This window comes from Pan paniscus, chromosome 18, assembly GCF_029289425.2.
Source record: "Pan paniscus chromosome 18, NHGRI_mPanPan1-v2.0_pri, whole genome shotgun sequence".
In the NCBI taxonomy this organism is placed as follows: domain Eukaryota; kingdom Metazoa; phylum Chordata; class Mammalia; order Primates; family Hominidae; genus Pan; species Pan paniscus.
The window spans coordinates 30,532,556-30,555,063 of record NC_073267.2 but is presented as its reverse complement, the minus strand read 5'-3'; the positions used below and the strand labels follow the sequence as shown (position 1 = coordinate 30,555,063).

General features: G+C 50.2%; 1 protein-coding gene across 1 annotated transcript; it reads right to left on the bottom strand.

Moving 5' to 3' along the window:
* Positions 1 to 78: 78 nt before the first annotated feature.
* Positions 79 to 15,397, bottom strand: KIF22 (kinesin family member 22). Its single transcript, XM_003809369.6, has 14 exons — positions 14,644 to 15,397; positions 8,365 to 8,560; positions 6,964 to 7,091; positions 6,718 to 6,872; positions 6,281 to 6,490; positions 5,971 to 6,201; positions 5,684 to 5,837; positions 5,417 to 5,552; positions 2,528 to 2,696; positions 1,855 to 2,014; positions 1,397 to 1,464; positions 436 to 648; positions 290 to 349; positions 79 to 201 (listed from the first exon to the last, which is right to left on the bottom strand). Exons 1-14 carry the CDS (start codon positions 14,711 to 14,713, stop codon positions 154 to 156), a joined length of 1,998 nt encoding a protein of 665 aa, XP_003809417.3. The 5' UTR covers positions 14,714 to 15,397; the 3' UTR covers positions 79 to 153.
* Positions 15,398 to 22,508: the final 7,111 nt, after the last annotated feature.

Below are 22,508 nucleotides of genomic sequence, written 5' to 3'. Positions count from 1 at the left end.
CGCCTGCCTTGCTCGCGGCCCACCCCGAGGCGGTCACACCCCGGTCCCGCCCCCGCAGCCCCAAAAATCAGGCGGAAGCACCGGAACAAAAACTGTATTTACACAACACGGGGTTATACAAAACTTTGAAAAGGCGGAGTGAGGAGACGACGGTCAGGAGGCGCCACAGCGCTGGCCGGCGGCGAGACCCAGGATGTTTGCCTGCAACACAGGAGGGAGGGAGACAGCGACGTTAGAGAGGGGTGCGGGGCGCAGGACAGGCAGAGGAGGGGCAGGGCCGTGACTTCACCTTCAGGAAGGACTCCATCTGTTTTCCCGTTATGCCCTCCACGCGTTCCAGGTCCTCCACCTGGCGGGACAGGATCGATAGGGGACAGTCTCGGGGGTACCCGGTCTCCCCTGCCCCCGCCCTCCCCCAGTCCAGTGGGCTGCTACCTGGCTGAAGGGGCCGTGGAGCTCCCGCCAGCCCACGATTAGCTGGGCCTTCTTCGGGCCAATGCGCTGAAGACTGCGGAGATCTCGGGCTGAGCCTTCGTTCAGCAGATCCAGTATTTTTTGGCGCCCATGAGCCAGTAGCTCCGGGCTGATCTGTAGCTCCCAGCAGTCCTCAGCCTTCTCCTCAGGCTCTAGGGCATCCAGGGACTCCAGCTGGGAGGCAAAGGGAGATGAGTGACACGCAGGGCAGCCAAGTGCTTTGGGCTCCTCTGCCAAAACTAGGAGCCCAGCACCAGCTACCTCCTGCGCTCCAGCCTCTTCCTCTCTTGTCAAGTGTGTCCAAAATCCCGCCCTCAGGTCACTCTCTGGGTTAATTCTCATTATGCAACTAGTGAAAGAGAGGTACTGCTCAGTACCCAGTGGTAATATTAGCACCCTTCTCATGGAGTTGCTGTGGAGATCAAGTGAGTTAATGAATGTAAAGCACAAAATGAGCTCTTAAATCTGGTCCCTCATCTCTAAAAGGGAAAGAATAAGCTGTCTTTCAAAAAGTACATGGGAGAAAGTAATATGAATAAATCATACCTCCCCCAACCATCTCAGTTTTTGGGTAGTTCTAGTGGTGTTCGATTCTGGGTATGTGCATATGTGTGGTTTCATGCTTGACTGCTTAGGTCATAGTTCCCTAAGTTTTCCCTCTTAAGCTTGTAGAGGGTAGAAGCCAGGCTACACAGTGGAACATCCGCTCTGCGAGGTACATCCACATCACTGCCTTCCACCCTAAATGCCCTGCAAGGAACCAACCATCACCACATTCCAGGGGTAAGCAAGTTGAGGTCTGTTACTAGCTGGCGGCCATCATCCAGTTCGTTTTACCCCAAGGCCAACGCTCCTCCCCCTAGAGCCTACTCCCCCTTACTTCTGGGCTCCAGGTGTAGCCTAAGCCCCCAGCTACTTTCACCTTTCTCTTCCGGCCTTTATTCTTCAGGATGTGGATCTCAGCATTTGGGGATGCTGCCTGCTCCTGAACTGAAAGTAGGAATTGAGAATTGGAGTCAGGGCAAAGGGTACTTTTCACCCTCCCTGGTAGCCCTTCGGTTCTTCCATTTCTGATTCCCCAGCTCCCCTCCATCCAGAGTTAACCTGTTGTGTTTCCACATGACCTTTTTTATACCCGCATTTAAAGGAATTTCAGTCAGTCTTGCATTATCTTCAATCCTCTACTCGTTTGTCCATCCCACTGTACTAAACACCCAAGGGCAGAGCACCCCCAGCACTGCCTCAGAGCCTCCTCACCCCTCCCTGGGACTGGTATGTGGTGGGAGAATATGAATGACATGGAGACAGCTGCTCCTAACACTTCCTCCCTTATAGGATCTCAGCTGCCTTGGCCCCCCTAGCCCCTGGAGTCAAACTTACTTAGCTGTAGGGGCATCACCACAGCCTTTTTCAGGGGCTTTGCCCCTGTGACTGTGCGATGTGAAAGGGGCCGGAGCATTGTGGGACAATGATTCTCCTTTTCCTCAGCCTTCTGGGCCAACATCTTGGCCTCCAGTTCTTTTTGCTTCGTCTTAAGCCTCTGTTGGAAAGGATCAGGGAGATGTGATCCAGACCCAACTCCAGGGCAGCCTGAAGGGCAGTGGGTTACCAGGGTGAGTATGCAAGGCTCTGAGCCCCCAGAGGGCAGGGCTAGGACCAGTGGGAGGTTACCAGGAGACAGGTGGAGCCTAACATAATTAAGGGCTTTCTGTGATTAGGGGGCTACCCAGAGGTGGAACAAGCCTCTGCAAGTATTGAAGGGAAAGGCTTTTCAAGCACAGTCCTCAATTAATTGAGCTGGGCTTTAGGAAATGTAATGTTTAACATTTGTTGCTTTTACTTTGAACTTTTTCTTCTCACCCTCACATCTGGTCTCAATTGTCTGTCAAAGTTCAGCCATGTTAAGGACATTCAAGCAGAAGCTGGAGAACTTCCGGTATTGGGAGAAAACTGGACTCTAGTCCAGCCTGAGTGTCCTTCCCTGTCTGAAGATCCAAGGATTGCTTGTCAAGGCCAACAGGAATCCCAGCTCCCACATCCCTAAAACACGTACCTCAATCTCTAGGTCCTTCTCTTCCACTGTCTTCATTAGCACCATCCGCTCTCGCTTTGGGGTACTCAACAGAGGGGCCCCCTGGCTCCCCTGGGAGGCAAGCAGACGGTCCAAGCTCAGGAGGCGCTCCAGCATGGCCGGGTCCATGCTGCTTAGCTTCTGTAGGGGGCTGAGCAGAAAAAGAAGTTGCTCCCCACCTACCTCCTCCCTCATCACCACCTACAGCAGCAGGACTCCCCTCACCACACCTTAACTTGGTATATCCTGTAGCTCCAGAACCTAATGTTAACTTGCTAGGCATCCAGTTTCTCTGGGTGCAGTGTCTTCATCAGGTGAAGTGACTGCTCAGGGATGCCAGGAAATCAGGCGAACACTTGAGTGCCAGGTATGAGAGACCTAAGACACTGCCCTGCCCTGGAGGCACTGTCTACTGAGGAAATCAAGAGACCATAATAAGGTGACAGCCAGGGCAGTGCCTGTCCATTTGGAGGAGCAGTTGCGGAAAACATCACAGAGGATGCCATCTTTAGCAGGGCTTTGAAATCCACCGAAGACCTCAGCTGCCAAGCTTCCCTGCTGTGGGCAGCTGGGAAGGCCTGTTCAAGCAGAGTCCTGACTGACTCTGAGCATGGTAAGGCTTAACATTCTTTTTTTTTTTTTTTTTGAGACAGGGTCTTGCTCTGTCACCCAGGCTGGAGTGCAGTGTTGAGATCACAGCTCACTATAGCCTTGGCCTCCTGGGGCTTAAGCAATCCCCCTGCCTCAGCCTCCTGAGTAGCTGGGTCCACAGGTGCATGCCACCATGCCCAGCTAATTTTTTTATTTTTTGTAGAGATGGGGTCTTACTATGTTGCCCAGGCTGGTCTTGAACTCCTGGGCTCAAGTGATCCACCCACCTTGGCCTCCCAAAGTGCTGGGATTACAGGTGTGAGCCACTGCGCCCAGTCAGCAACGTCTAACATTCATTTATTTTGCCTGGAATCTTGCCCCACACCTCCTCACATCTGTATCAATAATCTTTCCAGGTCAGTTTGATGCCACCTTTCCCATGACGCCAAGCTTAACAATGCAGCTCCCTTCCTATGCTGTGAACTGGCTCCTGGAGAACAGGGACACTCCTGTGCTTTCCATGCTAGTGCCTTGGAAAAACAGGATCAGAACATATGTGGGCAAACACTAGAAGTCATCTCTTCCTTCCTGGCTCTCACAGCAGCAGCAGCAGCAGCTACTCCTTCCTGATTCTGAATTCTCCACTTGGTATCACATACTGATGTTCCCATCTGACTTCCTCTCCTGTGAGGCCCCCAAGCTCTGGGTCTGCTGGGTTTGATGTGCCCAACTCTGAGCTTCCCCTTACTCAGAGTGCCTGTCTGACAGCTTACCTGTGCACATTTCTGGGTGCACACAGCAGTGGGGAGTGCTGACAGATGGTTTGGGAAAAACAAGACTGAGAGATGGGGTCATGAGTGCACAAGCATCTTCTTGTGTGTGGCATCTTCCTTAACTACAGTAGCCCCCTGGGACAGAGTGGGCACTAACCCTTGGCCACCTCAGGTCACCTCTGTTTAGTAGTTCACAGGCTTTATTTGGGCTAGGGGTAGAAACAGGGCAAAGTTAAAACTGCAACTGGCTCCTGGGGGGTGGAGGGAATAGTGCAAGGGCTAAGTGGCCAGACACAGAAAGCAAGACCCCTGAACAGAGATGACCTGAGGATTAGTACATACTGGGCCATGAGGTGGGGTGATCGGAGTTGGGGCAGGAGGTGACACAAAGGACTTAGTTTAGAGGCTTTATCTGGATTGAGGGTAGAAGCAGTTAGGACAGCAGCTGGCTCCCCGGAGAGTCATGGAGAAGCTGGGCACTGACACACAGACCAGATGGTCTCAGCAGGACAGCTCTTCCAAGTCTCCTTTGCTTTGCTCTCATGGATCTGAAAGATCTGATCCAGATCACTCCTTGAACCAGAAGCAAAAATGCTCATCCTTGAAACAGCTGTCCCAAAGTGAGAAGTTTTGCTGAAGGCTAAAGGGGTTGGAAAATGGAAAGGATCCCCAGGAGGAGGCCTCCTTAGGTCCCCAAGGCAGCAGCACTGAGGAGAGATTAATCTTAGACTTTAGTGATTCAATGGAGTAGAATTTGGGGGGAATTTATTTACTTATTTATTTACTTATTGAGATGCAGTCTTGCTCTGTCACCTAGGCTGGAGTGTAGTGGCATGATCTTGGCTCACTGCAACCTCCACCTCCCAGATTCAAGCAATTCTTCCTGCCTCAGCCTCCTGAGTAGCTGGGATTACAGGTGCCCACTACCATGCCTGGCTAATTTTTGTATTTTTAGTAGAGATGGGGTTTCACCATGTTGGCCAGGCTGGTCTTGAACTCCTGACCTCAGGTGATCCACCCGCCTTGGCCTCTCAAAGTGCTGGGATTACAGGCGTGAGCCACCGTGCCTAGCCGGGGGTGAATTCACTTATTTACTTTGAGACGGAGTCTTGCTGTGTCACCCAGGCTGGAGTGCAATGGCCGCAATCTCAGCTCACTGCAACCTCTGCTTCCTGGGTTCAAGGGATTCTCCTGCCTCAGCCTCCCGAGTAGCTGGGATTACAGGCACACGCCACCACATCCGGCTACTTTTTGTATTTTTTAGTAGAGATGAGGTTTCACCATGTTGGCCAGGCTGGTCTCGAACTCCTGACCTCAGGTGATCCACCCAACCTCAGTCTCCCAAAGTGCTGGGGTTACAGGAGTGAGCCACCGCATCCGGCCTAGGGTGAATTTAATGGGAGAGGAACAAGATCACAGCTCTCTGCTCAAGGATCTGACGGGCATTGCAGCTCTGCTGCTAAGCCACACATCAGGAAGGGGATACACCCAAGGCCCCACTGCTCACCTGAGTTTCTGGGAGGCAGAGGCTGGAGCTGCCATGGGCTCAGGGCTCCCGATCTCCTCTTCCTCAGGGCCTCGGGCTCTCTTTGCCTCTGGTGGACCAAGCAATTCTTTCTGAGACAGCTTAACAGGTCCCAAGACTAGACGATTGGAGGATGGGGTGGAGAGAGGGATTGGGGGTGGTCAGCCTCTGTGCTGATGCTTGGTGGTTTCAACAAACTCCCTAATTTCCAGACCCAGCGTTTCCACTCCTGCCTCCCCCAGTTCTCACCATGAGGCTGCAGGCTCTCATTGGTAAAAGGCCGATTGATCACCTCCTTGGACCTGGCAGCAAAGTTGAGTGCGGAGACTGTGTCTAGGTAGAAGCGTCTCTCAGGGGCAATGTTGGCAATAAGGATACTGTGGGCTGAGCCACCCAGAGAGTCCTGAGGGTGAGACCAGGCAGTGGGTGGGTCAGAAGCCCAGCCTTCCTATGCCTCAACTGCTATTCCCCACCCCACAGCAGGCCTGAGAACCTCCTTCTGCAGCCCCTTCTTCCCTGAGACAGGTGGGCCTGACCTGCAATAGGCGAGTGAGCTTGCTGTCCCGATAAGGTACACGAGGGAGGCCCTGATTCAGCGCATCTACCACTTTGCCCAGGACAAACAGGGAGGTGTTGATGGCTCCACTCTCTTTTAGCCGAAGGCCCTTGTTGCCTGTGCGCCGGTTGTCCTCTGACCCAGCCAAGTCAATCAGGTAGAGTTTTCCCTCTCGCTGGCGAAATGGGGCCAAACGTTCCCGCTGGTCCACCTGGGGGTAAGAACAAAGGTCTCGTGCTTAGCTCAGGCTCCTGGGCTTCCCAGGTCCTCGCCCCTGTCTGCGGCCTCACCTTGACCAGGAGCACAGCGTGACTGCGGGAGGAGCGCTGGTTGAGCCGGGTGGCTCCTACAGTCCGATTTCGACTGGCTGGCAGGAAGTGCCGCTCAAAATCAGCAAAGCTAGTGATGGGCTTCTGGGTGAGACCCGGAATCAGGATGTTCCCCCGGCAGTCTTCTCGGATTACCAGGTCTCCCGAAGCAGGGTCCAGGAGGTCTAATACCTGTGTAAGCAGTGAAGGGGAAGGGCAATTCTCCATAGAGAGGCTGTTTCTTCCTGGGGATCAGTTTCCTTTCTCTGTTCTATTCTCGGAGTTGTACCATCTGCTACCCCAGTCTCTGTCTTTCTAGGTCTCACCTTACCTCCCTGCTACAGGAGAGCTTCATATTCTAGAACCAGGTCTTACTTTGACCCTTTGTTGCTCCTCTCCCAACCAGCACGGGGCCTCACCTTCTCCTGGTAGATCTCTAGGTAAGACATGGTGACAGAAAGGGCCCATGGCCGGCCCTCGGCACCCTCCTCCCTTGTGAGCTGCAGGAGGTCCATGAGAGCCCGCGGGATCACCCCAGGTTGCTCTGGGCTGCCCAGCATTGTGTGCGTCTTCCCTGGGAAGAGAGTGGAGAAAACTGTGAGGTTTTCCTCTCCGTTTCCCCAGCCCTTTCTGACCCATAGCTGTTTCTTTTCTGGCTCCCTCACCAGCTCCTGTGGGTCCATAGGCAAGCACGCTGGCATTCTGCCCTTCCAGCAAGTGCCTTAGGATGGGCTGCACTGAACCTGCATAGATGTCCTGCTGAGTACTCCTCTCCCCATAGAAGGCATCAAACCTGCAGGAAGAAAGAAAGAAATTAGCGTGTGTGTAAGGGGTGGAGTGGGGTGGGGGTGGGTAAGGGATTCTACTCTCATCTGGACCTTGGATTTAAGAGAACGTCTCTATCCCCTTTCTTGTACAAAGACCTTAAAAAGCATCCACCTAACACCTACTCCGTCCTCATCTCTCTATTGGTGTTAGGAATACAGAGATGGATCTGATATCCCTGCTCTTGGAGTTTTGCAGTCTGGTAGGATAGATATCCACACTTTGCTGTGATTTAGGAAATGAAGATAAGAACACACTCTCAAAGGAGTAACTGATTCTGCTCAAGGAAGGTTTTGACCAAAGAAAGAAATTCTGAGAATCAAGAATAGCAAAAAAGCAAGGCTTCCCAATCTTTTTCAAATGGCTACATGTGTAGAACATTGTATTTTACACCATAATGGGGAAAATAGAGGATGCTGCTTATGACTGAACTAGACTCCACATACCAATCACCTATCCACTGCATTCTGGTGGAGAAGCTGCAGCTTAGGCCACAGCAGGGAGTTTAATATATATTGAGGAAATGAGGCTGGAAAGAAACTGAAGCCCAAATTGTTAACGGCCTAGTATGGGAGCTAGCAAACTTCTGTAAAAAGGCAGATTGTACATATTTTAGGCTTTGTGGGCCATGTGTTCCTTTTACAACTATTCAACTCTGCCACTGTAGTCAGAAAGCAGCTATAGACAATATGTAAATAAACAATAAAATTTTATTTACTGAAAATCTTACTCCTGATCAGATTTGACCTGCAGGCCATGGTTTGCCAGCCCCCGCCTAGAAAAACAGGCCAAGGAGTTTGAACTTTAAATCCCCAGTAGGATTATAAAGTAGCTGCCCTTCTGAGTTCTGTCCCCAAATCTGGGTGGTCTTCTCTGACACTACCCAGCTGCAGCTTGGGTAGGCTGGCTGGCAGGTCTGTGTTCCCCCAACCCTCCTCATATGTCCCCCAGCCTCTACTTGTGGCTCACCTGCTCACCCTCATTGCTCCTCCCTCTCTGTGCACAGTAATGTATGTTTGATTCAACCTCTCATCTCTCCCTACAGTATCGCAGAGAGGGCCCATCATGGGGGCACCTGTCAACATTTCCTAAGTGAACAGTGAAGCCTCAGGGAACAAAGCGGTGGTAAGGAGGGAGCAAGGATCCTGGGGAGGCAGGTCGGAGAAACTCTCTGGGGAGCGTGGGCAGGCCTAGGAGAGGGAGGTGATGGCATGAGGGAAGAGGAGTGGCCTGAACCTTACTGGTATTTGAGAGTCTCCTGGTGGTTCCTCCAGTTAGCAATCTCTAGAGAGCAGCTGTCCATGCCCCGCACACAGGGGGGATCACTTGCTCCAGCTGTTCCATCCACAAATGGCCGCAGTCGCACAGCCACCCTTACGCGAGCTGGAGGTGGACGACGAGTAGCTCCAATCTTGCTTAGCCGACAGCGACCAGCTCCTGGAGGAGAGAAGATCACTTTTAGATATGAAGTATGGTGGTAGCAGAAGAAGCAGGGACCAACTTTGCTGGGCGGGCTGGGGGCCACAGCTCATGTTGGAGAAGCTCATTCTGCCCTGGTCATGTTGTGGACACCCCTAAGCTTGGCCTCAGTGCCTTCCCTGCTCTACAAGCAAGTGCAGCAGGTGTATAGCAGGCTTCTCAGACTGTAATGTATACACAAATAACCTGGAGGATCTTGTGAAAACGTGGATTCGGTCTCCGTCTCCCTGGGGTGATGCCCGAGATTTTGCATTTCTAACAAGCTCCCAGGTGATGCTGGGCACTTAAAAAAAAAAAGAGAGAGAGAGGGATGGAGTCTCACTAGGTTACCCAGGCTTGTCTTCAACTCCTGGGCTCCAGCGATCCTCCTACCTCAGCCTCCCAAAGTGCTGGAATTATAGGCAGAAGCCACCATGCCTGGCCCAGGACATGTTTTGAATTGCCAAGGGTGAAGTAGACCAGCACCTCACAGGGTTGTTCTAAGGATTAAAAGGGTTGACATCTGACCGAAACCTAAACCAGACAGCGAACTGCCAGAATTTTCTCTGTGTGTGTGTGTGTGTGTGTGTGTGTGTGTGTGTGTGTGTGTGTGTGTTTTGAGACAGTCTTGCTCTGTCACCCAGGCTGGAGTGCAGTGGCATGATCTCAGCTCACTGCAACCTCCACCTCCCAGGTTCAAGCGATCCTCCCACCTCAGCCTCTCGAGTAGCTGGGATTACAGGTCCCCAACACCACTCCTGGCTAGTTTTTGTATCTTCAGTAGAAACAGGGTTTCACCATGTTGGCCAGGCTGGTCTCAAATTCCTGACCTCAAGTGATCTGCCTGCCTTGGCCTCCCAAAGTGCTAGGATTACAGGTGTGAGCCACTCCGCCCAGCCTGTACCTCCATTTCTTAACTGGGGTTTCTAATATGTATTGAGACATATGTATACTCACAGACCCACCCACCCCTGCAAACTGTTAATGATGATCTTCTCTTGATGGGGAATTATGTGGGTTCTGCAAAAACCACCGACATGCAATTCTTCTCTCATGTAAACTTAACCCTGAATTTGCTTCAGATGATTAAGTTTTTTTTGTTTTGTTTTGTTTTAGAATTGGCAACTGAATTATTTTTATCATCAGAAAACACAATGAAGATAAAACTTAAAAAAAGAAAAGCCCTCTATTTTTGTGGGGGTTAAATGAGCTGAAAATATCTAAGGAGAGTATTACTGTATTTTACGTTGGAGGATAACATACTGTAGCTCATAGTGGAATTCAAACCTAGATCTCTTCCCCTCTAAAAATCTGCTTTTAATAGGATGCTGTATTGCTTCCTTATTATGTACCAACTGGGAAAGCTCCTGGCAGCTCTTTCCCTTCCTTGCTGGTGGTAGCAGCTGGTTGCTAGGAGCCATAGGCCTCGCAGAAGGCAAAAGGCTGGCTGGTATATGTAGCCAACACAGAAACAGCAAGACAAAAAGGCAGACAGATGACCCCTACAAAGAATCTTACACCTAAGTAAGGCATACCCATAAGCAGATGGGCTGTTTCAAAAACTGAAACTCCATTCCATCATCTGATAAATGGGGCTACGAATACCATTTCTCACGTTATGGTAGCAAAGCGCTTGGACATCTTGTTCTCATTTGTTCCTCATGGCAATTCTGAAAGTCAGGAGCAAGCAGGTAAAAACCTGCAGATGCATGTGTGCAGATAGAAAATTGAGGTGCACTGACTTGTCAAAAATATGTGCAGGACCTTCCTCTGCCTGCTTTCACAGGATGTTTTGGGAGAACAGAAAGATGGCAGATGTAGAAGCACTTAAGGAAGCGCAGTGATCAATCTAAGGGGAAGAGGAAGTCAGTAATGAGGTAGAGTGTAGACTCTGGTCAGACAGAACTGGACTTCAATTCCAGCTCTGACATTTATTAGCTTGTGACCTTGGACCTTGGTTTCCTTGTCTGTAAAATAAGGTTGGGGGTGGGCCTTGGGCTTTTTGAGAATTTGGCCGGGCGCAGTGGTTCATGCCTGTAATCCCAGCGCTTTGGGAGGCCAAGGTGGGCGGATCACCTGAGGTCAGGAGTTCGAGACCAGCCTGGTGGTGAAACCCTGCCTCTACTAAAAATACAAAAATTAGCCAGGTATGGTGGTGGACGCCTGTAATCCCAGCTACTTGGGAGGCTGAGGCACAAGAATTGCTTGAATGCGGGAAGTGGAGGTTGCAGTGAGCAGAGATTGCGCCACTGCACTCCAGCCTGGGTGACAGAGCAAGACTGTGTCTCAGAAAAAAAAAAGATAATTGAAATAAGTGCCAGATAAAGTGGCAGCACAGTGACTAGCACATAGTAGGTAGGTTCATTATTCAAGGTAAAATGGCCTGGGTTGAAATCCCAGCTCTGCCATTTATAGCTAGCTAAGTAACCTAGGGAAATTATTTTCCATCCCAGTGCCTCAATTTCCTTACCTGCAATATGGGAATAAAAATACCTCCTTGTTAGGTTGTTAGGAGAGTAATTAAGGTGATTCATGTAAAAGTGCTTAGAACATTATCTGGTATTTGGTGAAAGGCCAGTAAGTGCTTTTTAATGTCCGTCTCCCATTTTCCAGATGAGGAAACCTCAGTATAGAGGGGTTAGCTGACTGACCCAGGGTCAACAGCTAGTGAGTGACAGCTTCAAATGAAGATCTAACTCCAAAGTGCTTTATATGAACCCTCCTCAGCCTCCTTAGCCCCTTCATCTTTGCATCTCATAAGAATGTGAGGATTCAAAGTAATAATGTACATACAATGTTTAGCACAGTGCCTGGCAGCAACTGCTCAGTCCTTAGCTGTTATTATTACACCCTTTCTCTTGCTACCCACTCCTCCATCCCTGCAACTTGCTTCTGCCCTCACTATTCAGCAGGGTCACCCATGACTTCCCTAGTGCTAGATCCAGTAGGCATACTCAGCCTCAATCCTGTTGGACCTCCCAGAAGTATGCGACACTCTTGGGAAACACACTTTTCCCTTCATTTCCATGCCCCCCACCTTCCTGGTTGTCTTACCTAGTTTTCTGTTCACTCCTCATCCTAGGATCCGTCTATCCTTTCTCTAGACCAGCATTTCTCAACTTCAGCACTACTGACATTTCGGGCTCGCTAATTCCGTTGTGGGGCTGTCCTGTGCATTTAGACTGTTAGCATATGCTTACTAGATGCCAGTAGCACTCTCCACCCTCACCCTCAAGTTGTAACAACTAAAAATCTCTCCAGACATCTCCAAATGTCCTGTGAGGGACAAAGTTGCCCCGAGCTGAGACCACTCAGATTCATTTCATAGGCAGGTTACCCGCCCTCTTGGCTTCAGTAACATCTTACAGCTGATAAGTCCTATTGCACGTTCTGCACAAGAGCTCTCAACTGCAGACCCACGTTCTGAACGGCTGCCCTGACGGCTCCTTTTTTTTGAGACAGAATCTCACTCTGTCACCAGGCTGGAGCGCAGTGGCGCTCTTGGCTCACTGCAATCTCCGCCTCCCAGGTTCAAGCGATTCTCCTGCCTCAGCCTCCCGAATAGCTGGGACTACAGGTGCACGCCACCACGCCCAGCTAATTTTTGATTAATTTTAGAGACAGGGTTTCACCATGTTGGCCAAGATGGTCTCGATCTCTTGACCTCGTGATCCACCCACCTTGGTCTCCCAAAATGCTGGGATTACAGGCATGAGCCCGGCCGACGGCTCCTCTTAAACTCCACCTGTCCTAAACTGAACCCTCCTTCCCCATCTCTCTGCAGCCTCCTCCTTTGATCTCTGATGTAAATGAATGGCACCAACCCCAAAAGTGGGAGTCTAACTCCAGCGTCTCTTACCTCCCACATCAGTTCATCATTAACATCTGTCAAGTCTATCTCTTTAAATCTCTCTTGAACAAGTCCACTTCTCTCCACTCCCACTGCACTACCTCTGCCCAAGGTCATGGTCTTTACAGCCTTCCTTGCTGGTGGTAGCAAGGTGTCTCCCTGCCCTCTAGTCATTCCCTCTGTTTCCTTCCTTGCAGTGTAAGTTACCAGTCATGATGAATTTCCTTCACTTCCTACAAAACTCCAAGTTCTCTTGCACCTTTGGATTTTTGTCCACGTTAATCTCTTTCCCTAGAATATCTGCATTGCTCCCCACCCCACCCTGGAGTGACTGAGGTAAACACATTTTAACTCCTCTTAAAAAACAAAACCAAAAACCCTTTCCTGATAGACACTAAGGCTTCATCAGGTGCAACCACAGCTCTTGTTAGCCCCTCCATAAGCATTTGTCACACCTCACTATTGCATGTTTGTCACTTTCTCCACCTGACTGCCAACTGTGAGAACAAGTTTTATCCTGCTCACCTTTCTAACCCCAACACCTGGCGCAGAGTAGGCCCTCAAGAAGTATTTGCTGAAAAAAATTAAGATTTAGTGAATAAACTACTAATCACTGGCTTGTTCATTTCCATCATGAAAGTGGCTCACGGCCATTCCTGCCCCAGAGCTCACAGTCCAGGGTAGGAGGGAAGAGGGGAGGACCACATGTAAACAATTATTTACTGCACAAGAGTCTAGCCCTTTCATGATAAAAGCAACCTTGAGCTTGGACCAGGCTAGCAATTATTAATTTTCCCTTCTTTCACAATTCCTTTCATTCACTCTTATCCCTTTTATTGATGAGGAAATTGAGCTAAGAGAGCATCTTTGGCCTCTTTTACATCATAAATAAGAAAACACTTGCTGTTCTTGTCTTCTTAGTCAAGGCCTGGCAAACTCCTATCCAACCTTTGAAACCCATCTCAAGTATCATTCACTCCCTTAATGAAGTCCTCCCAGAATACTCAAGGGCTTACTTCAGATTCCACACACTCAGTTTATACACATCTCTCATTGTGTTTCATATTACATCTGCGTATGTGACACTCTATTGAAACAGACTGTAAATTCCTCGAGGAAGGGACATTATTCATTCAGGCATTTTCATATCTACCATGCACCGGACACAGTGCATCTTCGAAGGGTAAGGGGAGACTGTGCTCAGCCAGCAGGGATAACATGTACTTGGGCATAATGGTTAAGAGCAGAGGTTCTACACTCAGACTCCTTGAGAGCGAATTCAAGCTCCAATATTTACTAGTTGTGTTAACTATGAACAAACTAACCTCAGTTTCCTGTGTAAAACAAAGACAGTAATAGTAACAACCTGATAGCATTGTGTGGACAATAAATGGTTCACCACCATAAAATGCCTACAACTGTGCCTGGCACATAGCAAGAGCTCTACATGTGTTAGGCATTCTCCTAAATGTCTGTTTCCCCACGAGGCTAACGAGGGCTCCAATGAATTACTATGGCGCCCACCATCATCACTAACCAGGATTAAGTCTCCGGGTTAGAGAGGCACATGTAAACAAATACTCACATACAAGATTTTGGGTGTCCTAACAGCCTTTCCAACCCTAAAATAGCATTCACTTCCATGCTAGAGTGAAAGGAAATTTTAGTCTTTTATTTCGTTTTCCTGTAATCGCAGAGCATCTTACGCTGCCAACTCAAACCCAGCAGCAGCCGGGTCTGTTCCTCAGCCCGTCCTCCTGCATCTCTCAGGGATGTCTCTGCACCCAAACACCATGTCCCACACAGAACCCTTCCCAAAACACGCCTCCGGCTCCCTTCTCGTCCTCGTGGCTAGAGCGTCCGCCACTCTTCTCTTGCTTATTCAGGTGATCTCCAGGGATGAGGCCATGACCCCCGTTTCACAGACGAAGAAACCGAAGCTCACAAAGGAAAAGTGCGCGGGGTTCAAGCCAAGAGCCTGGACCGGAGACCCGAGTCTACTAACCCAAGGGGAGAGCAGGAAACAGGGAGAAGGCAGGAGCCAGGCGGGGCGACCGGTTCGCGACCCCACACTCACCGTCCCCCTCTCCCCGCCCCTGCGCCATGGCCGCCTCTCCGCGACAACCCGCAGAGCCTGGACCACACTCCGACACATGACTCCCACTAAGCTCCAGACGTCGGTGCCCGCCTTGCCCAGGCCGGGCTCAAGTACCTGAGATCGCCGCCGCTGAAGCTGCCGCCATCTCGCGTCGCCTCTGCTGCGTCGAGCCGCCCGCGGCCATTCCACTCCCTCCTTGGGCCCGCCTCTCCCATTCGAATTCCCCGGTGCCCCGCCCCCTCTCCCAGGTTCCACCAATCACGACTACGCGCCGCCGGAAGCGCCTGCGTGTGGGTCGCCACTATCCCGCCTTCCAGCGCTCGCCTCCGGGTCCCCAAGAAAAGGTTCCCCTGGTCAGGACGCATGCGCGCGCGTGGGCCGCGCAGCCGTTGATGTCTGGAAGCGCGGTGAGATACAAACCCCTACGCAGGGATGTTGGCGACGGTGGCCGCTGGGGGAGCTGCTCAGCGCCGCCCGGCACTGGGCTCCCTTTCCCTTTACTTTCTGCAGTTTCTTGCCTCCGTGGGTGGTTGGCGCGTCTGCGGAGCCAGGGTCGTTGTGTGGATCGTGGGACTGCAGCCCCAGCCAAAAGGCTATCACGTCTGGTCGGTTCTGTAGATCTGGGCCCCAGGGGCTGGACTCTGGGCAGTCACGTTGCACTCGCTGCCTGCTGGGCCCAAGGCCACTGTAGGTCCCCTTGCGTCCGTGTCAGCCCAGGAGAGCAGCTTGGATGTTCCTGTCTTTATAACTTGGCACTCAGCACGTCGGCGAAGCGTGGAAAACGCTTAGTCTGTGATTCAGTCCCACTCATCCACGGTTCCGGTTCCCAGTCCTTAAGGGTACAGCGGTCCGTTGAGTAGCTCTCTGTCCTTTCTGAAGGGTTGGCTAGGGACGGTCATTCCACTTTTGAGCACCAGGTAGGTAGGGCCCAGGTTTAGACATTATGTTCCACCCTGTTGAACAACAAAACAAAACACAGGCCGGGCGCGGTGGCTCAGTCCTGTAATCCCAGCACTTTGGGAGGCTGAGGCGGGAGGCTCACCTGAGGTGAGGAGCTCGAGACCAGCCTGGCCAACATGGCGAAACCCCGTCTCTACTAAAAACACAAAAATTAGCCGGGGATGGTGGCACGCCTGTAGTCCCAGCTACTCGGGAGGCTGAGGCAGGAGAATCGCTTGAATCCGGGAGGTGTAGGTTGCAATGAGCCGAGATGGTGCCACCGCACTCCAGCCACGGCGCCAGAGTGAGACTCCGTCTGAAAACAAAAAACACGAATCTTAGATCAGTGTTTCTGAAACGTTTTGCCTTGGGATCCCACTACAGTTTTTAAAAATGAGGCCTCCAAAGATGTTTTGTGTATATGAGGGTTTTTGTTTTTTTTGTTTTCGAGACGGGGTTTCACTTCCATCTCCCAGGCTAGAGTGCAGTGGCTCAATCTCGGTTCACTCCAACCTCTGCCTCTTGGGTTCAAGTGATTCTCCTGCCTCAGCCTCCCGAGTAGCTGGGATTACAGGTGTGCACCACCACGCTCAGCTAATTTTTGTATTTTTGTGGAGACAGGGTTTCACCATGTTGGCCAGGCTGGTCTCAAACTCCTGACCTCAAGTGATCCACCCGCCTTGGCCTCCCAAAGTGCTGGGATTACAGGTGTGAACCACCAGGCCTGGTCGTATATACTGTGTATGAAGTGAAACTGAATTAAAGTTGACATTAATGAATTTAAAAATGACAGTAACAAACCCGTAGACATAAAAAGTACATCTAAGTAGTGGTTGCCAGGGGATGGTGAGGGGCTGAGGAACTGGCACTACAGCAATAGATATAACGAGTTTCTTTTGGGGGTGATGGAAATATTAAATATTTTGGAATGAAGTAGTGATGATGGCTACGTAACGTAATAAACATACTAAAAACCAGAGAGGTGTGCACTTTTTTTTTTTTTTTTTTTTTTGAGACAGTCTCTCTCTGTTGCTCAGGCTGGAGTGCAGTGGCACAATCTCGGCTCACCATAACCTCCGCCTCCCGGGTTCAAGCAATTCTCCTGCCTCAGCCTCCCGAGTAGCTGGGATTACAGGCATGCACCACCGTGCATGGCTGATTTTGTGTTTTTAGTAGAGACGGGGTTTCTCCATGTTGGTCAGGCTGGTCTTGAACTCATGACCTCAGGTGATCCATCCGCGTCGGCCTCCCAAAGTGCTGGGATTACAGACGTGAGCTACCAAGCCCTGCCTAGACCTCCATCTCCTTTTTTTTTTTTTTTGAAACGGAGTCTCTCTCTGTGGCCCAGGCTGGAGTGCAGTGGCGCCATCTCGGCTCACTGCAAGCTCCACCTCCCGGGTTCACGCCACTCTTCTGCCTCAGCCTCCCGAGTAGCTGGGACTACAGGCACCTGCCACCAAGCCCGGCTAATTTTTTGTATTTTTAGTAGAAACGGGGTTTCACTGTGTTAGCCAGGATGGTCTTGATATCCTGACCTCGTGATCCACCCGCCTCGGCCTCCCAAAGTGCTGGGATTACAGGTGTGAGCCACTGTGCCCGGCCTACCTCCATCTCTTAAAAAATAAAATTAGCCAGGCATGGTGGCACACACCTATATTCCCAGCTACTTGGGAGGCTGAGGTGGGAGGATTGCTTAAGCCCAGGAGTTTGAGGCTGCAGTGAGCCGTGATGGTGCCACTGCACTCTGGCCTCAGTGACAGAGGGAGACCTTGTCTCAAAGACACACAAAAAAACTAGATTCTCATATCTGCTTCTGCATTCATGCTGTTGTGATGTCACATATAATATAGTATTTTGAATACTCCACTATATACTTGAGAAACAATGCAAGAGAAGTCAATTGGTATCTTAGTTTTATTATGAAAATAGTTTTGAACTTGTAGACCCACTGAAAGTGTCTCAGGGACTCCCAGAAGTCTCTGGACCATACTTTGAGAACATCTGACATTGGCAATTGGCAGTTTGGTCTTCCTTGCCTGTCAGAAAAGGCTGTTCAGTTTTCACATTTGTTGCCAACTCCAGATATTTGGTAAGAAACCTGCCAGAAATAGTGAAAAGAGCATAGATCAAGGAGATAGGGCTTCTATGTTTGAATAAACCGTTTAGGTACAGGGCCTTGGTGCCAGGCTGCCCAGACCAGAGATTTAGCCTCTTTGTGCCTCCATTTCCTCAGATATTAAAAGGGAATAATGGTTGAAATACCTCCTAGGGTTAAGTATCTGCATCTGGCTGGTAGAAATTAGGGTGGTTTGGCCAGGCGTGGTGGCTCACGCCTGTAATCTCAACACTTTGGGAGGCTGAGGCGGGCAGATAACCTGAAGTCAGGAGTTTGACACTAGCCTGGCCAACATGGGGAAACCCTGTCTCTACTAAAAACACAAAAATTACCCCGGCGTGGTGGCACACACCTGTAATCCCAGCTATTCAGGAGGCTGAGGCAGGAGAATCACTTGAACACAGGAGTTGGAGGTTGCAGTGAGCTGAGATTGCACCACTGCACTCCAGCCTGAGGGACAGAGCAAGACTCCATCTGAAAGAAAAAAAATTAGCCAGATGTGGTGGCATGTGCCTATAGTCCCAGCTACTTGGGAGACTGAGGCAGGAGGATCGCTTGAACCCAGGAAGTGGAGGTTGCAGTGAGCTGAGGTCATGCCTGTGCACTCCTGCTGGGGTGACAGAGAAAGAAACAATTGATTTTTAAAAAATAACTTCCAGGCCGGGTGCAGTGGCTCACGCCTGTAATCTCAGCACTTTGGGAGGCTGAGGCAGGCAGATCATGAGGTCAGGAGATCGAGGCCATCCTGACTAACACGGTGAAACCCCGTCTCTACTAAAAATACAAAAAATTAGCTGGGCGTGGTGGCGGGTGCCTGTAGTTCCAGCTACTCGGAAGGCTGAGGCAGGAGAATGGCGTTAACTCGGGAGGCAGAGCTTGCAGTGAGCCGAGATGGCACCACTGCACTCCAGCCTGGGTGACAGTTGGAGACTCCTCAAAAAAAGGCTGCTCACGATGGCTCACGCCTGTAATCCCAGCACTTTGGGAGGCCGAGATGGGCGGATCACAAGGTCAGGAGATCGAGACCATCCTGGCTAACACGGTGAAACCCCGTCTCTACTAAAAATACAAAAAATTAGCCAGGTGTGGGGCGGGCGCCTGTAGTCCCAGCTACTCGGGAGGCTGAGGCAGGAGGATGGCGTGAACCCAAGAGGCAGAGCTTGCAGTGAGCCGAGATGGCGCCACTGCACTCCAGCCTGGGCGACAGAGTGAGACTCTGTCTCAAAAAAAAAAAAAAAAAAAAATTCCAAACTATGTCTTTAAAAGAAGCAAAGGAGGTCAGATGTAGTGGCTCATTCCTGTAATCCCAGCACTTTGGGAGGCTAAGGTGGGAGGATAGCTTGGGTCTAGGAGTCCAAGACCAGTCTGGGCAACCTAGTGAGACCCTTCTCTACAAAACATTTTAAAGTTAGCCAAGTGTGGTGGCGCATGCCTGTACTCCCAACTACTTGGGAAGTTGAGGTGGGAGGATCACTTGAGCCCAGGAGGCTAGGTTGTGGTGAGCGGAGATCATGCCGCTATTGCATTCCAGCCTGGGCAAAAGTAAAACATAGAGTTTGTGCCATAAAAAATAATTAGTGGGTCTAGGCCTGGCGCGGTGGCTCATGCCTGTAATCCCAGCACTTTGGGAGGCCGAGGCGGGCAGATCACGAGGTCAGGAGATCGAGACCATCCTGGCTAACATGGTGAAACCCCGTCTCTACTAAAAATACAACAAATTAGCCAGGCGTGGTGGCGGACGCCTGTAGTCCCAGCTACTCGGGAGGCTGAGACAGGAGAATGGCGTGAACCTGGGAGGCGGAGCTTGCAGTGATGCACTCCAGCCTGGGTGACAGAACGAGACTCCGTCTCAAAAAATAATAATAATAAAATAAAATAATAATAATAATTAGTGGGTGAGGCCGATGATTCTGTCCTTCAAATATGTGAAGATTAAATTAAGGTCATCTGGGACACAGCAGCAGTGATGGAGAAGAGAATGGGGGCTGGATGATAGAGGACCAGACCTGGAGGGTCTCGTGGAGAAGGGGTCCTCGAAGAGATAATGGAGCACCATGGGTGGCCAGGAAGCTATGCCAGTCTATCCCACGTGGACACCCTTTGCCTTCACTTTTATGTACTTTGATATAACAGCCGCATTGGCCGGGGCGGGGCACTACCAAAAGGCAGGACTCAGCCTGGGGTCCTGCTTCCCAGCCCCCAGGTAGCTCTCTGTAGAGGGTCCTTCCCTGCAGGCAATGAGCTCCCCGTTTGTAGCGGCTGTGCATGGGTTAATTGATGTCTTCATTGGAATGGTGAGGCTGGGTCTGCAGAAGAGGAAAGAAAAGAGTATGTTAATTAAAACTGTCAACTAAAGAAAAACTCAGGCTTTTAAAGAATTAGTTTTATTCACAAATCTTACCTAGAATGGCAACCCGTGAGCGACTTTGAGAGAGTTTCTGTTAGACTGCTCCAGCCCGTAGTTTGCGTGCGGGTGCTGGTGGGTCTGCCCTGCAGAGAGTTGCGTTAGCAACCATCCCTCCCTCCAGCGCTCGCCTCCGGGTCCCTAAGGAAAACGTTCCCCTGGTCAGGACGCTGGAGCGCGCATGGGCCTCGCAGCCATTGACGACTGGACGCGAGCTGCGGTACAAACCCCGACGCGGAGACGTTGACGACAGTGGCCGCTGGGGGAGCTGCTGAGTGCCGCCCAGCACTGGGCTCCCTTTCCCTTCACTCTCGGCAGTTTCTTGCCTCCGTGGGTGGTTGGCGCGTCTGCGGAGCCAGAGTCGTTGTGTGGATCGTGGGACTGCAGCCCCAGCCAAAGGGCTGTCACGTCTGGTCGGTTCTGTCACCCACGGTTCCGGTTTCCAGTCGTTAAGGGTCCAGCAGTCTGTTAAGTAGCTCCCTGTCCCTTCTGGAAGCTTGGCCAGGGAAGGTCATTCCACCTTTGAGTTCCAGGTAGGTAGGGCCCTGGTTTAGACATTATGTTCCACTTGATTGAACAACAAAACAAAACAAAACACAAATCTTAGATCAGTGTTTCTCAAACGTTTAACCTTGGGATCCCGTTAGTCTTATAAAATGAGGCCTCTAGCCTGGGCGTGGTGGCTCACGCCTGTAATCCCAGCACTTTGGGAGGCCGAGGCAGGTGCATCACGAGGTCAGGCGTTCAAGACCAGCCTGGCCAACATAGTGAAAACCCCTCTCTACTAAAAATAAAAAAATTAGCCGGGTGTGGTGGCAGGCGCCTGTATTCCCAGCTACTCGGGAGGCTGGGGCAGGAGAATCGCTTGATTCTGGGAGGTGGATGTTGCAGTGAGCCGAGATCACGCCACTGCACTCCAGCCTGGGCAACAGTGCAAGACTCCATCTCAAAAAAAAAAAAAAAAAAAAAAAAAAAAAAACGAGGCCTCTAAAGATGCTCCGTATATATGGGTTTTGATCCATATTTACTGTATTCAAAATGAAACCAAATTAAAGTAACATCAATGAACTTTCAAATTACAATAGCAAACCCACAGACATAGGAAGTACACCTGAGTGGTGGTTGCCAGGGGATGACAAGGGGTTGAGTAATTGGCACTACAGTGAACAGATGTAACTGCTTTCTTTTGGGGGTGGTGGAAGTGTTCTGGAATGAGGTAGTGGTAATGGTTGTACAATACAGTGAATATACTAAAAACCATGAAAGTGTACACTTTTAAAATGGCATTTTTTTCTTTTTATTAGAGACAAGGTCTCACTGTGTCACCCAGGTCGGAGTGCACTGGTACAATCATAGCTCATGGCAACCTCAAACTCCAAGGTTCAAATGATCCTCCTGCCTTGGCCTCTGGAAGTGTTGGAATTACAGCTGTGAGCCATGGTGTTGGGTATCAGAAGAACCAGCCCCCAATATTTCAGCGTAGGTTCTTTCTATTTTCCCTACGTGTTGGCCGGTCTGAGAAATAAAAAGAAAGAGTACAAAGATAGGAATTTTACAGCTGGGCTGGTGGGGGTGACATCACATATCGGTAGGTCCATAATGCCCCACCTGAGCCGCAAAACCAGCAAGTTTTTATTAAGGATTTCAAAAGGGGAGGGGGTGTACGAACAGGGAGTAGGTCACAGAGATCACATGCTTCTGAGGCCAGTAAAGATCACAAGGCAAAGGGCAAAGCAAAGATCACAAGACAAAGGGCAAAATTAGAATTACTGATGAGGGCCTATGTTCAGCTGTGCATGTATTGTCTTGATAAACATCTTAACAGAAGACAGGGTTTGAGAGCAGAGAACCGGTCTGACCAAAATTTACCAGGTTGGAATTTCCCAATCCTAGTAAGCCTGAGGGTACTGCAGGAGACCGGGGCATATTTCAGTCCTTATCTCAACAGCATAAGACAGACACTCCCAGAGTGGCCATTTGTAAACCTCCTCCAAGGAATGCAATTCTTTTCCTAGGGTCTTAATATTTAATATTCCTTGCTAGGAAAAGAATTTAGCGATATCTCTCCTACTCACACGTCCATTTATAGGCTCTCTGCAAGAAGAAAAATATGGCTCTTTTTGCCTGACCCCGCAGGCAGTCAGACCTTATGGTTATCTTCCCTTTTTGTTCCATTTTGTTAGGATATGACATATGTGACTCCATTTTGATACTGATAACATTCTTTTTTTTTTTTTAGATGAAATCTCGCTCTGTCATCCAGGCTGGAGTGCAGTCGCACTATCTCAACTCATTGTAACCTCTGCACTTGTTCCCTAAAATCACTGTTATTCTGCTCTTTTTTAAGGTGCACTGATTTCATATTGTTCAAACACACGTTTACAATCAGATTTCATATTGTTCAAACACACATGTTTTACAATCAATTTGTTAGTTAATGCAATCATCACAGGGTCCTGAGGTGACGTACATTCTCAGCTTATGAAGATAACAGGATTGAGATTAAAATAAAGACAGGCA

Bases quoted from the DNA above. Each gene is read 5' to 3' on its own strand.
- KIF22 (XM_003809369.6), bottom strand. From the start codon at position 14,713: ATGGCCGCGGGCGGCTCGACGCAGCAGAGGCGACGCGAGATGGCGGCA. The intron at 6,873-6,963 runs GTGAGGGAGCCA...CTCTCTTCCCAG, and splicing joins CTATGGACCCACAGGAGCTG to GGAAGACGCACACAATGCTG. The intron at 350-435 runs GTAGCAGCCCAC...CTGTCCCGCCAG, and splicing joins TCCACGGCCCCTTCAGCCAG to GTGGAGGACCTGGAACGCGT.